Source organism: Salmo trutta, chromosome 12 (assembly GCF_901001165.1).
Source record: "Salmo trutta chromosome 12, fSalTru1.1, whole genome shotgun sequence".
Classification (NCBI taxonomy): Eukaryota; Metazoa; Chordata; class Actinopteri; order Salmoniformes; family Salmonidae; genus Salmo; species Salmo trutta.
The window spans coordinates 45,069,065-45,083,057 of NC_042968.1; the positions used below are offsets into that span (position 1 = coordinate 45,069,065).

The 13,993-nt window shown below is 41.5% G+C and overlaps 1 protein-coding gene across 2 annotated transcripts; it reads right to left on the reverse strand.

Moving 5' to 3' along the window:
- Window positions 1-206: 206 nt before the first annotated feature.
- LOC115203626 (ZP domain-containing protein) lies at window positions 207-13,256 on the reverse strand. 2 transcript variants are annotated; one of them, XM_029768496.1, is made up of 13 exons: window positions 13,096-13,256; window positions 9,385-9,607; window positions 8,852-8,995; window positions 8,453-8,567; window positions 6,953-7,154; window positions 5,626-5,767; window positions 5,249-5,404; window positions 5,112-5,167; window positions 4,811-4,986; window positions 4,293-4,693; window positions 3,617-3,713; window positions 3,132-3,348; window positions 207-867 (listed from the first exon to the last, which is right to left on the reverse strand). In XM_029768496.1, exons 4-13 carry the CDS (start codon window positions 8,453-8,455, stop codon window positions 713-715), a joined length of 1,605 nt encoding a protein of 534 aa, XP_029624356.1. In that variant the 5' UTR covers window positions 8,456-8,567; window positions 8,852-8,995; window positions 9,385-9,607; window positions 13,096-13,256; the 3' UTR covers window positions 207-712. The 2 variants fall into 2 exon arrangements, with proteins under 2 accessions (XP_029624356.1, XP_029624355.1); XM_029768495.1 differs by lacking the exons at window positions 8,852-8,995; window positions 9,385-9,607; window positions 13,096-13,256 and having other exon boundaries at window positions 8,453-8,733.
- Between the last annotated feature and the right edge of the window lie 737 nt (window positions 13,257-13,993).

The following is a 13,993-nucleotide window of genomic DNA, read 5'->3' on the forward strand; positions in this document are numbered from 1 at the left end:
TGCAAGGATCCATAGCAAATAAACATGTTTTGAGGCTATATAGTTTATTTATATTTACATTGAAGTAAAACAAGCTTATACTTTGGGTTCTGATGGGGGTACAAGAATCAATAAATATAATTAATTTATTAGTCATAAAATGATTGCCCCTTTAAAGCAGTTAATCATGTTTGAATGAGTGGTGAGGCAGAGAACAGTAAAAGAGGAATTTTGCCTAAAATGTATTTAATCAATACAGACTTATTTGCATAACAGGATTCTCAACAACAAAACATTTCTTCCACTTTGTTGATTCAGGAGTATCAAACAGTTGATCCAAATGTGTATATCACAGAAAAGTGAATAAGAATGAACCAACTACATTTGTGTAGTAATGTTACTGTATTCAGTATGTAAACAAGTGTTAATTTGTGTAGTAATGTTACCGTATTCAGTATGTAAACTAGTGTTAATTTGTGTAGTAATGTTACCGTATTCAGTATGTAAACTAGTGTTCATTTGTGTAGTTAATGTTACTGTATTCAATATGTAAACTAGTGTTAATTTGTGTAGTAATGTTACCGTATTCAGTATGTAAACTAGTGTTCATTTGTTGTTTAAAGTAAATCTGATTGTACAACTAAAAGAAAGGTGTGCTTTACTTTTGGTAAACCAGAAGTGCGTTCAGTCACGTGACCCTGGTCAGGCACAGCACAAATCCAGCACCATTTCTCTAATCATATGCAATGAGAGCCTTGTGTTCTTCAGCTCTGCTCTTCTTCAAAAAATAGACCACGACCACAGCCAGCAGCATCAAGGTCATGATGAACAGCCCGGCGAAGACTATGGTTCCCATGTCCGATCTGAGAAAATGTGTAGCTTCCACATCTACAACAGGAGATTAACAGCAAAAACAACCAAATAATGTCATCAGAGTAATGGGAGTTTATATTTGTTCATTTAGGAAAAAGCAGGCAAGGAAAGTCAGTCATGAAAAAGTATTAGGACACAGTCCATCCAGTCAGCATGTTTAGGGTTATGTTTTAGGTCTGGTTAACCCTATAACCTAATCCTAAATGCTTCAACATAATTGTCTGGGACATACTGGTGTTTCTCTGGTCTAATCCTGATCAGATTAAACACTTTACTAAGAGGGTGAACGTTATTTATAATAACGTTTACATGGAGAAAATCAGACCACTCTGAAATGAAAATGGATGGCCCTCCATTCAGCAAAATATACACGACATGGCTAAAAGTATGTGGACATCTGCTCGTCGAACATCTTATTCCAAAATCATGGGCATTAATATGGAGATGGCACACCCTTTGCTGCTACAACAGCCTCCACTCTTCTGGGAAAGATTTCCACGAGATGTTGGAACATTGCTGCGGGGACTTGCCACAAGAGCATTAGTGAGGTCGGGCACTGATGTTGGCCTATTAGGCCTGGCTCGCAGTCGGCGTTCCAATTCATCCCAAAGGTGTTTGATGGGGTTGAGGTCAGGGCTCTGTGCAGGCCAGTCAAGTTCTTCCACACCAACCTCAACAAATAATTTCTGTACGGACCTCACTTTGTGCACGGGAGCATTGTCATGATGAAACAGGAAAGGGCCTTCCCCAAACTGTTGCCACAAAGTTGGAAGCACAGAATCGGCTAGAATGTCATTTTATGCTGTAGCGTTAAGATTTCCCTTCACTGGAACTAATGGGCCTAGCCAGAAGCATGAAAAACAGCCCCAGACCTTTATTACTCATACACCAAACTTTACAGTTGGGACTATGCATTCAGGCAGGTAGCGCTCTTCTGGCATTCTCCAAACCCAGATTCAACCGTCGGACTGCCAGATGGTGAAGCATGATTCATCACTCTAGAGAACGCGTTTCCACTTCTCCAATGGCGGCGAGCTTTACACCACTCCAGCCGACACTTGGTATTGTACATGGTGATCTTAGGCTTGTGTGTGGCTGCTCGGCCATGGAAACCCATTTCATGAAGCTCCCAAAAAACAGTTCTTATGCTGACGTTGCTTCCAGAGGCAGTTTGGATCTCGGTTGTGAGTGTTGCAACTGAGGACAGACAATTTTTACGCGCTTCAGCACTCGCCGGTCCCATTCTGTGAGCATGTGTGGCCTACCACTTCCCGGCTGAGCCGTTGTTGCTCCTAGATGTTTCCACTTCACAATAACAGCACCTATAGTTGACCTTTAGCAGTGCAGAAACTTGACAGACTGTCTTATTGGAAAGGTGGCGTCCTATGACAGTGCCTCTTCAGTAAGGTCATTCTACTGCCAATGTTTGTCTATGGAGATTGCGTGGCGGTGTGCTCGATTTTATACATCTGTCAGTAACGGTGTGGCTGAAATAGCCGAATCCACTAATTTGAAGGGGTGTCCACATACTTTTGTACATATAGTGTATTTTCAACAATTTCAGTGATTTTACTGAGTTACAGTAAATCAGTCAATTTAAATAAATTAATTACGCCCTAATCTATGGGCAAGGGCAGAATCTTTGTGCTCTCTTTCTCAAGCTGAACAGAACATAGGCTATAGGCTAGTCTGACCGCAAGTTGGTGCATTTGTTGGACTAGGCCTAATCAAAGGAAGCCTTTGACTCTCTTCCTGAACTGCCACCATAGGCTAACAGAGCACAGCCATTGGTTAGGCAGCACACCACTTTTTATTTGGGGGGGTCAACAAGAACAGAACAGGCCGGGGCTCAGGGTTGGAATATCCATTGCAGTGGGTAATGTGTAATGCAGCCTAGTGTTATTTATACACTCCCAGCAGCGATCTGAGAAATATAACTTTGCTCTGTGCTTCTCTGAGCATGCACTTCGTAGCCTACAGGCTATGGATCATTTGATTGAGACCACTCTAAACAGCCTATAGGCTCACTTGATTTTCCGTGTCCAGTGGAGAATCAGAGATGAGGGGCGGCATCGGGCACATATCCATATATAGCCTAATAAGAAACTCATTGTAAAACACTGAGAAATATTTACATTTCATCAATTACATGACCCTCCCCTGGACTAGATGTCAAAAACCTTCCCCTTGACTGAAATTGGAAAAGCATAACCCTCCCCATTTTCCTCCAGGTACCAATTGTGTACATTTTGATCCATCCCTAAGAGCGGGGTAATTACCTCCACGGGTCTTTTCGCCTGCACCTGTCTTCTGGTCTGCACTGGGCTGGGCCTCTCTGACCACACGGAAAGGACCCTGGGTTATGTAGTGCCTGTCTGTCTCTCCGATGGGGAGATCTCGCCTGCGCCTCCGCGAGGCTGTGTTCAGGCAGCCCTGGCCACACCTAGAGTTGGGGTTTCCCACCTCACACAGGATGACGGTACAGGTGAGGTACACCTAAAGGAGGGACATGGGATGTAAAAGGGAGGTGACCATCCAAGAAGATTTTCCTAATACTGGATCAACATCCACAGTCAACCATTTGAATTGATATTTGTGAAATAAACATTTAGGTTGAAAACTGTGTCTGAATAAGACCAAACCTGTGCATCTTGATGTCTTCAGGTGAATTCCACATTGATGCAACATGATTATACTCTAATAAAGTCAGTAAATATAAGAAAGAAAGAATGTGAAGACAAGTCATTTGGATGTTAAGTTTTACCTGGTCGTAGCTCCAAGTGAATTTGAAGGCCTGGACCTCAAAGTAGAATTGGGTTAGGTTACCGGGATAAACCTTGACCGTCTCGTCCTTTAGACACCTTCATTGTAAAAGAAAGAAAGAAAGTACATTTTACTGAGACAGGATGGAGACAAATGAACTCATGATTACGTTTGTGTAATCTCTCAGTCCCATTTGAAGCTTGCCAATAGCATTATGTGCTGCTCTTAGTCAATAAAGACTGATAGACAAACAGCAATTGTGGAAAACAAAACAAATAATTAGGGAAAACAAAACATTGTTTACCATTTTGGAATGCGACATTATGTTGACTGTTACCTGTTGTTTACCATTTTGGAATGCGACATTATGTTGACTGTTACGTGTGGTTCACACATTCTTTACTCTTGCAGGTGAACAAAATAAGATTTGCATTTCAGGCCACATAATGCACCCTGGGTGGTAAACAAGGAAAAATGTTGTGTATTTCCTATGCTGCCTTGAGTGTGTAATTGTTTGTCATGCAGGGCTCCCTTGTAAATGAGACCTTGGTCTCATTGGGACTCCACAATGCCTAAAGAAAGGTTCAATATGTAACAAATACAGTACAACGGCAGATTCCTGCAATTCCTCTTTCACAGCTTCAAGCCCACAGCCCGTTTGTGGGACCCCTCCTCACCCGTCTTTGATGAGGTCGTAGAAGAGACTGCTGCTGGCTCTGTCATCCGGAGTGGCTTTGCAAGACTCCACCAACAGCTGTACCTTGGGCAGATCGGACTGGGCCTGGATGCCCATGTACATCCTGTCCATTAGCTTCACATTCACTGGGTAAGCACTGGGATCCACCTTCTGGCTGAACTTACTGTCCTTGAAGACCTCAAAGGTGTAGCCGAAGCTACCAAAGTTGGACTCTGTGAACATGTAGTTGGAGCTGTGGATCTGGTAATAGTTGGAAATGCTGACAGTCTTGGGATACCGGCAGGAGAAGCCGATGTTGATCTGGTTACGTCGCGTGATGGTCGCGTTGACCGCGTCGAAGCAGTTTATTTCGTTTTTGAACACCATGAAGTCACCTGCATCCTAGATAGAGGCGGAGAGAGAAACCAGATTTAGGAAGATAAGAAACAAAACACAAGAGGGGAGAAAGAGATGGCACACCTCCAAGTATGTGTGTGTGTGTTTGAATGTTTCTCATACCTCCATCTTTGTGCCACAGCTGTTGAGTGACATGGTACCCATGATGTGTGTTTGGTTGGAGGTTAGGGAGCAGGATGAGTCGGCTAGCCACAGCCACTCCATGTCCACCTCAGGCAGATAGGCCTTGATCACGGCAATGCTGATCCTATTCGCTGTGCACGAAACATTCGCCTCACCTGCATACAGAGGAGATGACGTGTTATGTGTGTATCATCACGTTAGGATTGGATCTTACCCTATAACATACATGGAAGTCTATCTAGCAACAGTGCAAAGATTGAAGGGGTGAAAATCAACTAACCTGTAAGTGCGAGGGCTTTAACCACCACCACAACCACACATCTCATCTCTGATTGGCTGAAATGAAGAACAAATAAGAACAACAATGACCAGAGAACGACAACAACAACAACTACTGTAAACGTCCCTTCAACATACCTCTCGTTTGTCTCGGCAGTGAAACAGATGGGAATGTTTTGTTTCAGGTGTCTTTCCTGCAGGGTCCAGCCCATGAAGAGCCTCGTGACACCAACGCTCTCATCCTGGATCTTCTTGGTCATGTTGGAAGGGCCGCTGACCTGGAAGTCAAATATCCTTTGAGGAAGCAGAAAGACAGAAAAGTTACAACTCCTGGACAAGCGCAAGGAACTCTGTTCATCTCATTCATTTTCGGTTTTCATGTGCTGTTCAAGCTGGTTAAAAAATGAGCATTGCTAAGTGTTGTGGTCTATGCAGTCAGTCCAGACGTAAAACAACGGGGGAAGTCAATGGAGTTTTGGACAGTAAGGTGATGTCGGTGAGAGAGGTACTCTTACTTGGCATGGGCGGTTTTTACTCGGGCTTCGAGCTGGTACAGGTGACCCACAGCGGTATGATGGACATCCCCATGTGAAGGTGTCGGAGTCAAGAACTGTGGTCGTATGTAGCCAGGGAGACAGTTGGATAGAGCTGGCTGGACTAAAACAACAGAAAGGACAGGTTTTAGATACAGTACCAGTCATTCAAGGGTTTTTCTTTATTTTTTACTATTTTCTACATTGTAGAATAATAGTGAAGACATCAAAACTATGAAATAACACAAATGGAATCATGTAGTAACCAAAAAAGTGTTAAACAAATGAAAATCTATTTTGTATTTGGGATTCTTTGCACACTCTTGACATTCTCCATGTAGCCAGGGAGACAGTTGGGCAGAGTTGGCTGGACTAAAACCACAGAAAGGACAGGTTTTAGACATCTAGTGGGTGTTTTAATAAAGGGGCATTCTGGGATTGCTACATCCATTATTATACTATAAAATGAATGACATATAGACATTGATTCTTCAATACTATAACTTATTGAAATGCCTCTTGACCTTAGTTCAACTGTCTTAATAAATCACTACCTAAAATACAAGCTTGTTTTATTTAATCTAATGTTCATATAGCTTCATAACATGGTTAAAGCTATCATTTTGATCTCATGGACAGTCAGTCCTTGTATCCATAGCTATCATTTTGATCTCATGGACAGTCAGTCCTTGTATCCATAGCTATCATTTTGATCTCATGGACAGTCAGTCCTTGTATCCATAGCTCCGTCTATACATTTGAGAGTGGTTGCACCCATCCCTCAGCTGTTTACCAAAAAAAGTGGCACGGTGTCCGCTTTATTGTTGTTGGAATCCCAGATTGCCCCTTTAGAGGATCCACAGCGGCATACATGTCTGTAAACAATGATTGACAATGCTTTGGACTAAATTGTTGTCGGATTATATTCTCAGGGGCAGTAGGGTGTTTGTTTCTAGCTAGATTGATAGAATTTTGTGCTGCTCTCAGTAAATAGAAGTACATTGTAATTAGGGTGATTAAAACCATGCAGATTGCCATTTTGGAATGCACCATCATCTTTACTGTCATTCCACCAGGTGAACAAAACTACATTTGCATAAACAAACTAAGAGTTCAATTTTGAAACCTATACCCCTTTTACCAACATGCAACTCAAATTCTGTTTTATTTTTTGACAAATGACTATACGTCACTAATCTATACATATTATACGACTAGACAAAATGCAATACAAATCCCATTTAATTAAATTGATTGGTTGGTTCCCTCTGCCAAAAGGAAGCATTCAACTGTGAGACATGCTACTTACTCTCCACGGCAAACTGCAAGGGCACACGGCTGAACGGGGTTGGAGTCGGGTTATTAACATAGGACTCGTTCAGGGCCTTTCTGCTATAATTTGATTTATATCCCGTCATGTTGACGTCTACAGTGGGGTGGTCCTGCAGCAGCATCTCAAATACATGCAACCCTACAGCCAACAGGCCCGTGGCATGCAGAGTGCACTGGACCTGGAGGAACGAGAAGATAGTGAATAAACTGCTGATCTAGGAACAGTTTCTCCCTGTCCATGTAATCCTATTCATTATGATCTGAAAAGGAAAAGCTGATCCCAGATCAGTGCATCTACATCACGTTGGATGTTAATTGTGCTGAATTGGATTGAATGTTTATAATAAATAAGGGTCTTTCACACTAGACCAGGGATCTTCAACATTATCTTACCCAAGGACCCCGTCCCAGGCAAGCCGGCGACCCAGGGACCAACATCATACAGTTAGCAAAAACGTTTTTTTTCCCTTCACATCAGGTAAATGATAATGGAAAGGAGAAGTAATCAACATTTTAAAATGAAAATATTTCCTAGATAGTTTTCATTATTTTGATCTCCCCACATTATAATTGGAAGCGGAAGTGTAAACTCTAACATAGACTATTAGCTAGAAAGGTAACTCCAAACACATTTTTGCTAAGAGCAACTGTTTATCTGGTTAAACAAAGGTCAGCCATGTGTTGGCAAAACATTATGTCCAAGTCAAGAAAGCTTACCAGCAGCCAGCGGCACTGGCAGCCTATGCCGCGTTCACATGCTATCAGAGTTATCGGAAGTGGGAACGACCTTCCAAGTCGGAGTTACAAGCGGGAAACTTGTTGTTACCCGAGTTGCCATGTAGCGACACTTCACCACTGACCTTTCACCTTTTCGACCAAAAGATGACAACAAATCCCTTTTTGACAATTAAAACGTTATCAATGAGGATAATGTAGCTAGTTTGACCATATCGTCAATGTTAAGCAAGCTAACTTATAGCTTATCAAGCTAGCTAAAATCGTATTGGTTAAAGAATTGTTCTAACTTCAAAGGCACGTGAACACATTCATGTCAGACTTACCACTTCCAACTTCCCAGTTTCCCATTTCCCATGAGCACATGAAGCCAACCCTATTCACGTGTGCTTTTTAAAATCCTAAATCAGATACTCCAGTGAGTGTAATTTGCTCAATATTCGGAGTTGGGAAATTAAGCTGACATCATAAGAAATAAGATATTCTCCTCTTTTCTACTGTGGGTATGTAATAAGAAATGTGTTCATTCTGTTGTTGCTAGCGATATTCATAAAAACTTTGAGAGAGGGGACCCCCTGCAGTACCTCCGCAGGGATTGTTCACATGCCTTTGAAGTCGGAACAATTATTCAACCAATCTGATTTTAGCTAGCTTAATAATACCCCATGTACTAAACCGTTAATAAACGGGCTTGATTGCATGTACATCAATCTGCAGGGAGGGACATTGTTTATTTTATTACCATGTCAAGTGTAACGTTGGGGTGTGCGACGTTCACAGAGAAGTGACACCTCACGTCATCTCCATCCGGGTCATAGGCCAAGAGAGGAAGAGTGGAAAAGCAGTTCTGAGGAACTCTACTCATGACATCACAGAGAGAAACAAAAAACACTTTCATTAGTAGATAATAATCCCAGATAACAGCGACATGACTGTAGTGTTATGTAGATGTAGAATAAAACAGAATGTATTGTTTAACCATTTACACCACAATAGAATTCTAGAATGCTGCTGTAGATGACTGAGACGGCCGCTATGGGTTCTAAAGGGCTCAGGTTGAAATATGCCACTAAGTTTAGTATGCGGTTGTTTGGCAGAAGCTCTTTTTGATACATTCAGTTTGCTTCCCTCATGGTCGTACCGCAGGGTTGGGACAGTTGCCGTGACAGGAGGTGTGTTTTGGGTTGGAGGCCCCGGGCTGACCCGTAACCCCAAATCCACCTCGGTGTGTATTGTCTAGTTGGTCTTTCCATTGACATTGGAGCCCCAACAGCAACCTGAGTCACTACAATGACAGGTTGAATCAGTGCATTGAAGTGTTAGATTAGCATGACATCATTCTGAGAGATACATGTATTTTCTAGTGATTCCATCCACATCATCAATATAACTGTTATTTCCACAGTGCTCAGATTGCAATGTGATGGGATCTTTCCAACATTAAAATCCAGCAAAATGTTGTTTGATGGGATCGGAGCACAACAGACACAGCAACAGTAACTATACAGGGTTTGTGTCTGTGTCAGGAGGGGGGGGGGGGGTCAAGATGCCTGGTTGATGTGCTTATTACTCTTCAAAACAGCATTCAACAGATGACTTCCTGTCTCTAACACCCAGAGGCTGGCGTCAACCCCCCGCCCCTTCCTCCACCACACCCAGAAAATCCAAGTTTACCTCAGGGTGTAAGTAAGGATTGGGTTTTCTGGTCCCTAGTGAAGTTTCTAGTGAAGTGTCCCTCCGACTGGCACCAGAGGTTTTGGCCGGACTGGTCCTTGTCGGTGGTTTGCACGACAGGTCCTTGTCGGTTGGCACTGCCATTACAGTAGCCGCTGGTGCACTCCCAGGAGAACTGCTGTTCACACCTGTCCCGGCCATTCTCACGATAGTGGAATTGTACCTGCCAGCACACAGGTTAGGGACCATTTTCACAGACAGTCTCAGAGTAGGAGTGCTGATACAGGATCATTTTTGCCTTTTAGATCATAATGAATAAGAGTATACGGACAGGGAGGACCCTGATCCTAGATCAGCACTACTACTCTGATAAGCTTTTTGAATATAGGGCCCTGATAGGGGAGATAGGTCAGGTTGCATTAAGAATGTTAAGAAATGGTTGCATCAAGACAGAAAGAATTGTTGCATTAAGATAGAAAAAATGGTTACATCAAGACAGAACGAATAATGGTTGCACCAAGACAGAACAAATAATGGTTGTAATATTGTCCCATGAATCATGTTATTTATCAACTTGAAGATCTTTCCCCCAATTTCTCCCAGCACAGAGTTTACATAGAGAAACTGCTAAATACATTTCCTCCATCACCTAGTTTATGTAGAAAAGCTGTTAAATGAATTTCATTGGATGTGGAATTGATTCGGAGTGTTGTTTTCATTTTTCATAAATTGCACTTAAGATTTTCCATTTGCAAATCTACTAACAGGAAATTACTTGGAATTGACCACAAACTACACTGTAAACCCCAAGGCATTTTTAACTCAAATTGTATTAGTAAGTTGAACTCAATGAAAAGTCATTATTACTTTGAATGTTTATGTAGTACTGACTCAAAACTAAATGATAAGTCACATCAACTCAATTTTTTTTTACAATAAATCGGGGAATTTGGGGAAAGTAACTGGAATTTTGCAAACCTACTTGCAGGCCTTATGTGGCCTGTAAACCATGAGTTTCAGGCCAATGTATTAAAGTAAAGCTAGGATTCATAATAAGGCCTTATGAGATATGTAATGTATTGTCATAATGAGTTTTATTATAATGATAACATTCACCTAGGAACTCACTTGTTGAAGGCCACAGGACTGAAGATGAACGAATTCAACAACCATGTCTCTGTCACTAACAAATACAGTCATGGGTGGTATCTCTACACTTCACTCTGAAAGGCAAGGCATGCTGGTAAATTATATTGGAGGTGTGGCTTAGTGGGGGCATTACTCTAAATGTTCAAGTTGATACAACTCAAATCTGGACTCCTACACGGTCATGATGACAATATCACTTTAAGTAACTGTACTGAGATACAGCGGTGGAAAAAATACTAAATTGTCATACTTGAGTAAAAGGAAAGATACCTTAATAGAAAATGACTCAAGTAAAAGTAAAAGTCACCCAGTAAAATACTACTTGAGTAAAAGTCTACAAGTATTTGGTTTAAAATATACTTAAGTATCAAAAGTAAATGGAATTGCTAAAATGTACTTAAGCATCAAAAGTAAAAGTATAAATAATTTCAAATTCCTTATATTAATCAAACCAGACGACACAATTCTCTTTTTGTTTTTAAATGTATGTATTGCCAGGGGCACACCACAACACTCAGATATCATTAACGAATGAAGCATTTGTGTTTAGTGAGTCCGCCAGATCAGAGGGAAAAGGGATGACCAGGGTTGTTCTTTTGACGAGTGTGTGAATTGGACAATTTTCCTGTCAAAATGTAACAAGTACTTTTGGGTGTCATGGAAAATGTATGGAGTAAAAAGTACATTCTTTTATTTCGGAATGTAGTGAAGTAAAAGTAAAAGTTGCCAAAAATATAAATAGTAAAGTAAAGTACAGATACCCCAAAAAAATACTTAAGTAGCCCTTTAAAGTATTTTTACTTAAGTACTTTACACCACTGCTCAGATATATTAAGTGCAATGAGTTTCCTCACAGGTTTTGAGTAATGACAGCACATCTGGGCTTACAGTGTACTGTTATCAACCCTAGCTTTATCTTCCATTCTCTCTTCCTCCTCTATCTTCCATTCTCTCTTCCTCCTCCTCTATCTTCCATTCTCTCTTCCTCCTCCTCTATCTTCCTTTCTCTCTTCCTCCTCCTCTATCTTCCTTTCTCTCTTCCTCCCCCTTCTTTCTTTCTTTCTTTCTCTCTTCCTCCCCCTCTATCTTCCATTCTCTCTCCCTCCTCTATCTTCCATTCTCTCTTCCTCCTCCTCTATCTTCCTTTCTCTCTTCCTCCTCCTCTATCTTCCTTTCTCTCTTCCTCCCCTCTATCGTCCTTTCTCTCTTCCCCCCTCTATGTTCAATTCTCTCTTCCTTTCTCTCTTCCTCCCCCTCTATCTTCCATTCTCTCTCCCCCCTCTATCTTCCATTCTTTCTTCCTCCTCCTCCAGCTTCCATTCTCTCTTCCTCCTTCTCTATCTTCCTTTCTCTCTTCCCCCCCCTCTATCTTCCTTTCTCTCTTCCTCCCCTCTATCGTCCTTTCTCTCTCCCCCCCTCTATGTTCAATTCTCTCTTCCTTTCTCTCTTCCTCCCCCTCTATCTTTCTTCTTTTACCTGATACTCCACCAATCAATAAAGATTGGTCAGACATCTGTTTTACATGTCTGAACAGTTTTCTTTAACAGTTACTAAAGAAAAGGCATGGATGAACTCCTTCTGTGGCTTTCAGAATCAGAGCTTGTTTATAGATCATTGTATTTCTTGGATGTGCATGCCAAACCTGTATGATCACATATATCCTGACATTCATTTTCATTTCCATATTAAAAAAATATTTAAAAAATCTTCCCCAAAAGTGATAAATTATGCTACATCATTTCAACTGTTTTATTCCCAAACATAGAAGCAAGACAGAAATTGTGTGTTTCTTTCACCTCCAGAAACGGTAAATGTACCTTGTGAAATTGGTTATGAGCAGTGGTGTAAAGTAACTAAGCAAAAACAATGTTTTGGTTAAAGTGTAGACAGTCAGCTTGAGTGAGAAAGATGCACAAATATCATGATTCATTCAGGATTATCCGTAATCATGGTAGCATCCACATTAATGTAGAAGTGTTCAGAAACATATTATATTCTTATTTCAATAAAAGTGACTCCAAAATGACACAATACATTTTTTTCTTCCATTTCCCCTGTAAAGAAAATATGTACTTTTTCCTCACTTACATTTTCCTTGACACCCAAAAGCACTCATTTCGAATGCTTAGCAGGACAGGTAAATGGTCGGTTCCGGAACAAGCGGTCTTGACTACTGCCTCTGATCAGGCGGACTCATTACACGCAAATACTTCGTTTGTAAATTATGTCTGACTGTTGGAGTGTGCCTCTGGCTATCCATAAGTAAAAAAATGTGTGCTGTCTTGTTTAAAAAGGAATTTGAAATGATACATAGCATTTACTTTCACTTTTGATACTTCAGTATATTTAAAACCAAATACTTGTATTACTTTTACTCAAGTAGTATTTTATTGGATTACTTCACTTGAGTCATTTCTATGTTTACTTTTACTTAAGTACGACAATTGGGTACTTTCCCCACCACTGGTTATGAGTGTTATAGTATTAAAGGCACTGGCAGGTTTGGCATGTACTTTGTAGACTATTTATTGCAAATCAAGTTATGTACTCATAGGAACCTACCTCCCCTGTCCATTTAGAGTCTGGGGGCATGTATCCCGTTACTGTAGAGCGCATAGTCCCACCATAGTACGTCGAATCCGTGCTGTGACAGACGGCACTGCTGAGTACCAGCAGGAGCAGCATACCAAGGTCCATGATGTCTTTCTCTTAGCCGATCTGTCTGTCTGTCTAATCATGTCCTTCAAGTTCCTCGTTCCTATTCATTTATATGGTGGAGGCGTGGAGTAATTCAATGACTGGAAACCCCGGGTTTGTGATGCACTTCAAAGTATTTGAAAAAAAAAAATCGCATTGTTTGATCCTGTATTGCCTCACTTCATAATTAGATTGCTATAATCATTATACACTGCTCAAAAAAATAAAGGGAACACTTAAACAACACAATGTAACTCCAAGTCAATCACACTTCTGTGAAATCAAACTGTCCACTTAGGAAGCAACACTGATTGACAATACATTTCACATGCTGTTGTGCAAATGGAATAGACAACAGGTAGAAATTATAGGCAATTAGCAAGATACCCCCAATAAAGGAGTGGTTCTGCAGGTGGGGACCACAGACCACTTCTCAGTTCCTATGCTTCCTGGCTGATGTTTTGGTCACTTTTGAATGCTGGTGGTGCTTTCACTCTAGTGGTAGCATGAGACGGAGTCTACAACCCACACAAGTGGCTCAGGTAGTGCAGCTCATCCAGGATGGCACATCAATGCGAGCTGTGGCAAGAAGGTTTGCTGTGTCTGTCAGCGTAGTGTCCACAGCATGGAGGCGCTACCAGGAGACAGGCCAGTACATCAGGAGGCGTGGAGGAAGCCGTAGGAGGGCAACAACCCAGCAGCAGGACCGCTACCTCCGCCTTTGTGCAAGGAGGAGCAGGAGAAGCACTGCCAGAGCCCTGCA

Excerpts from the sequence above, each read along its gene's own strand:
- LOC115203626 (XM_029768495.1), bottom strand. The coding sequence starts at position 8,608 with ATGAAAGTGTTTTTTGTTTCTCTCTGTGATGTCATGAGTAGAGTTCCT. Across the intron at positions 7,155-8,452 it reads CCAACGTTACACTTGACATG|GTCCAGTGCACTCTGCATGC; the intron begins GTAATAAAATAA and ends TCGTTCCTCCAG. Across the intron at positions 4,694-4,810 it reads GCTGTGGCACAAAGATGGAG|GATGCAGGTGACTTCATGGT; the intron begins GTATGAGAAACA and ends GCCTCTATCTAG.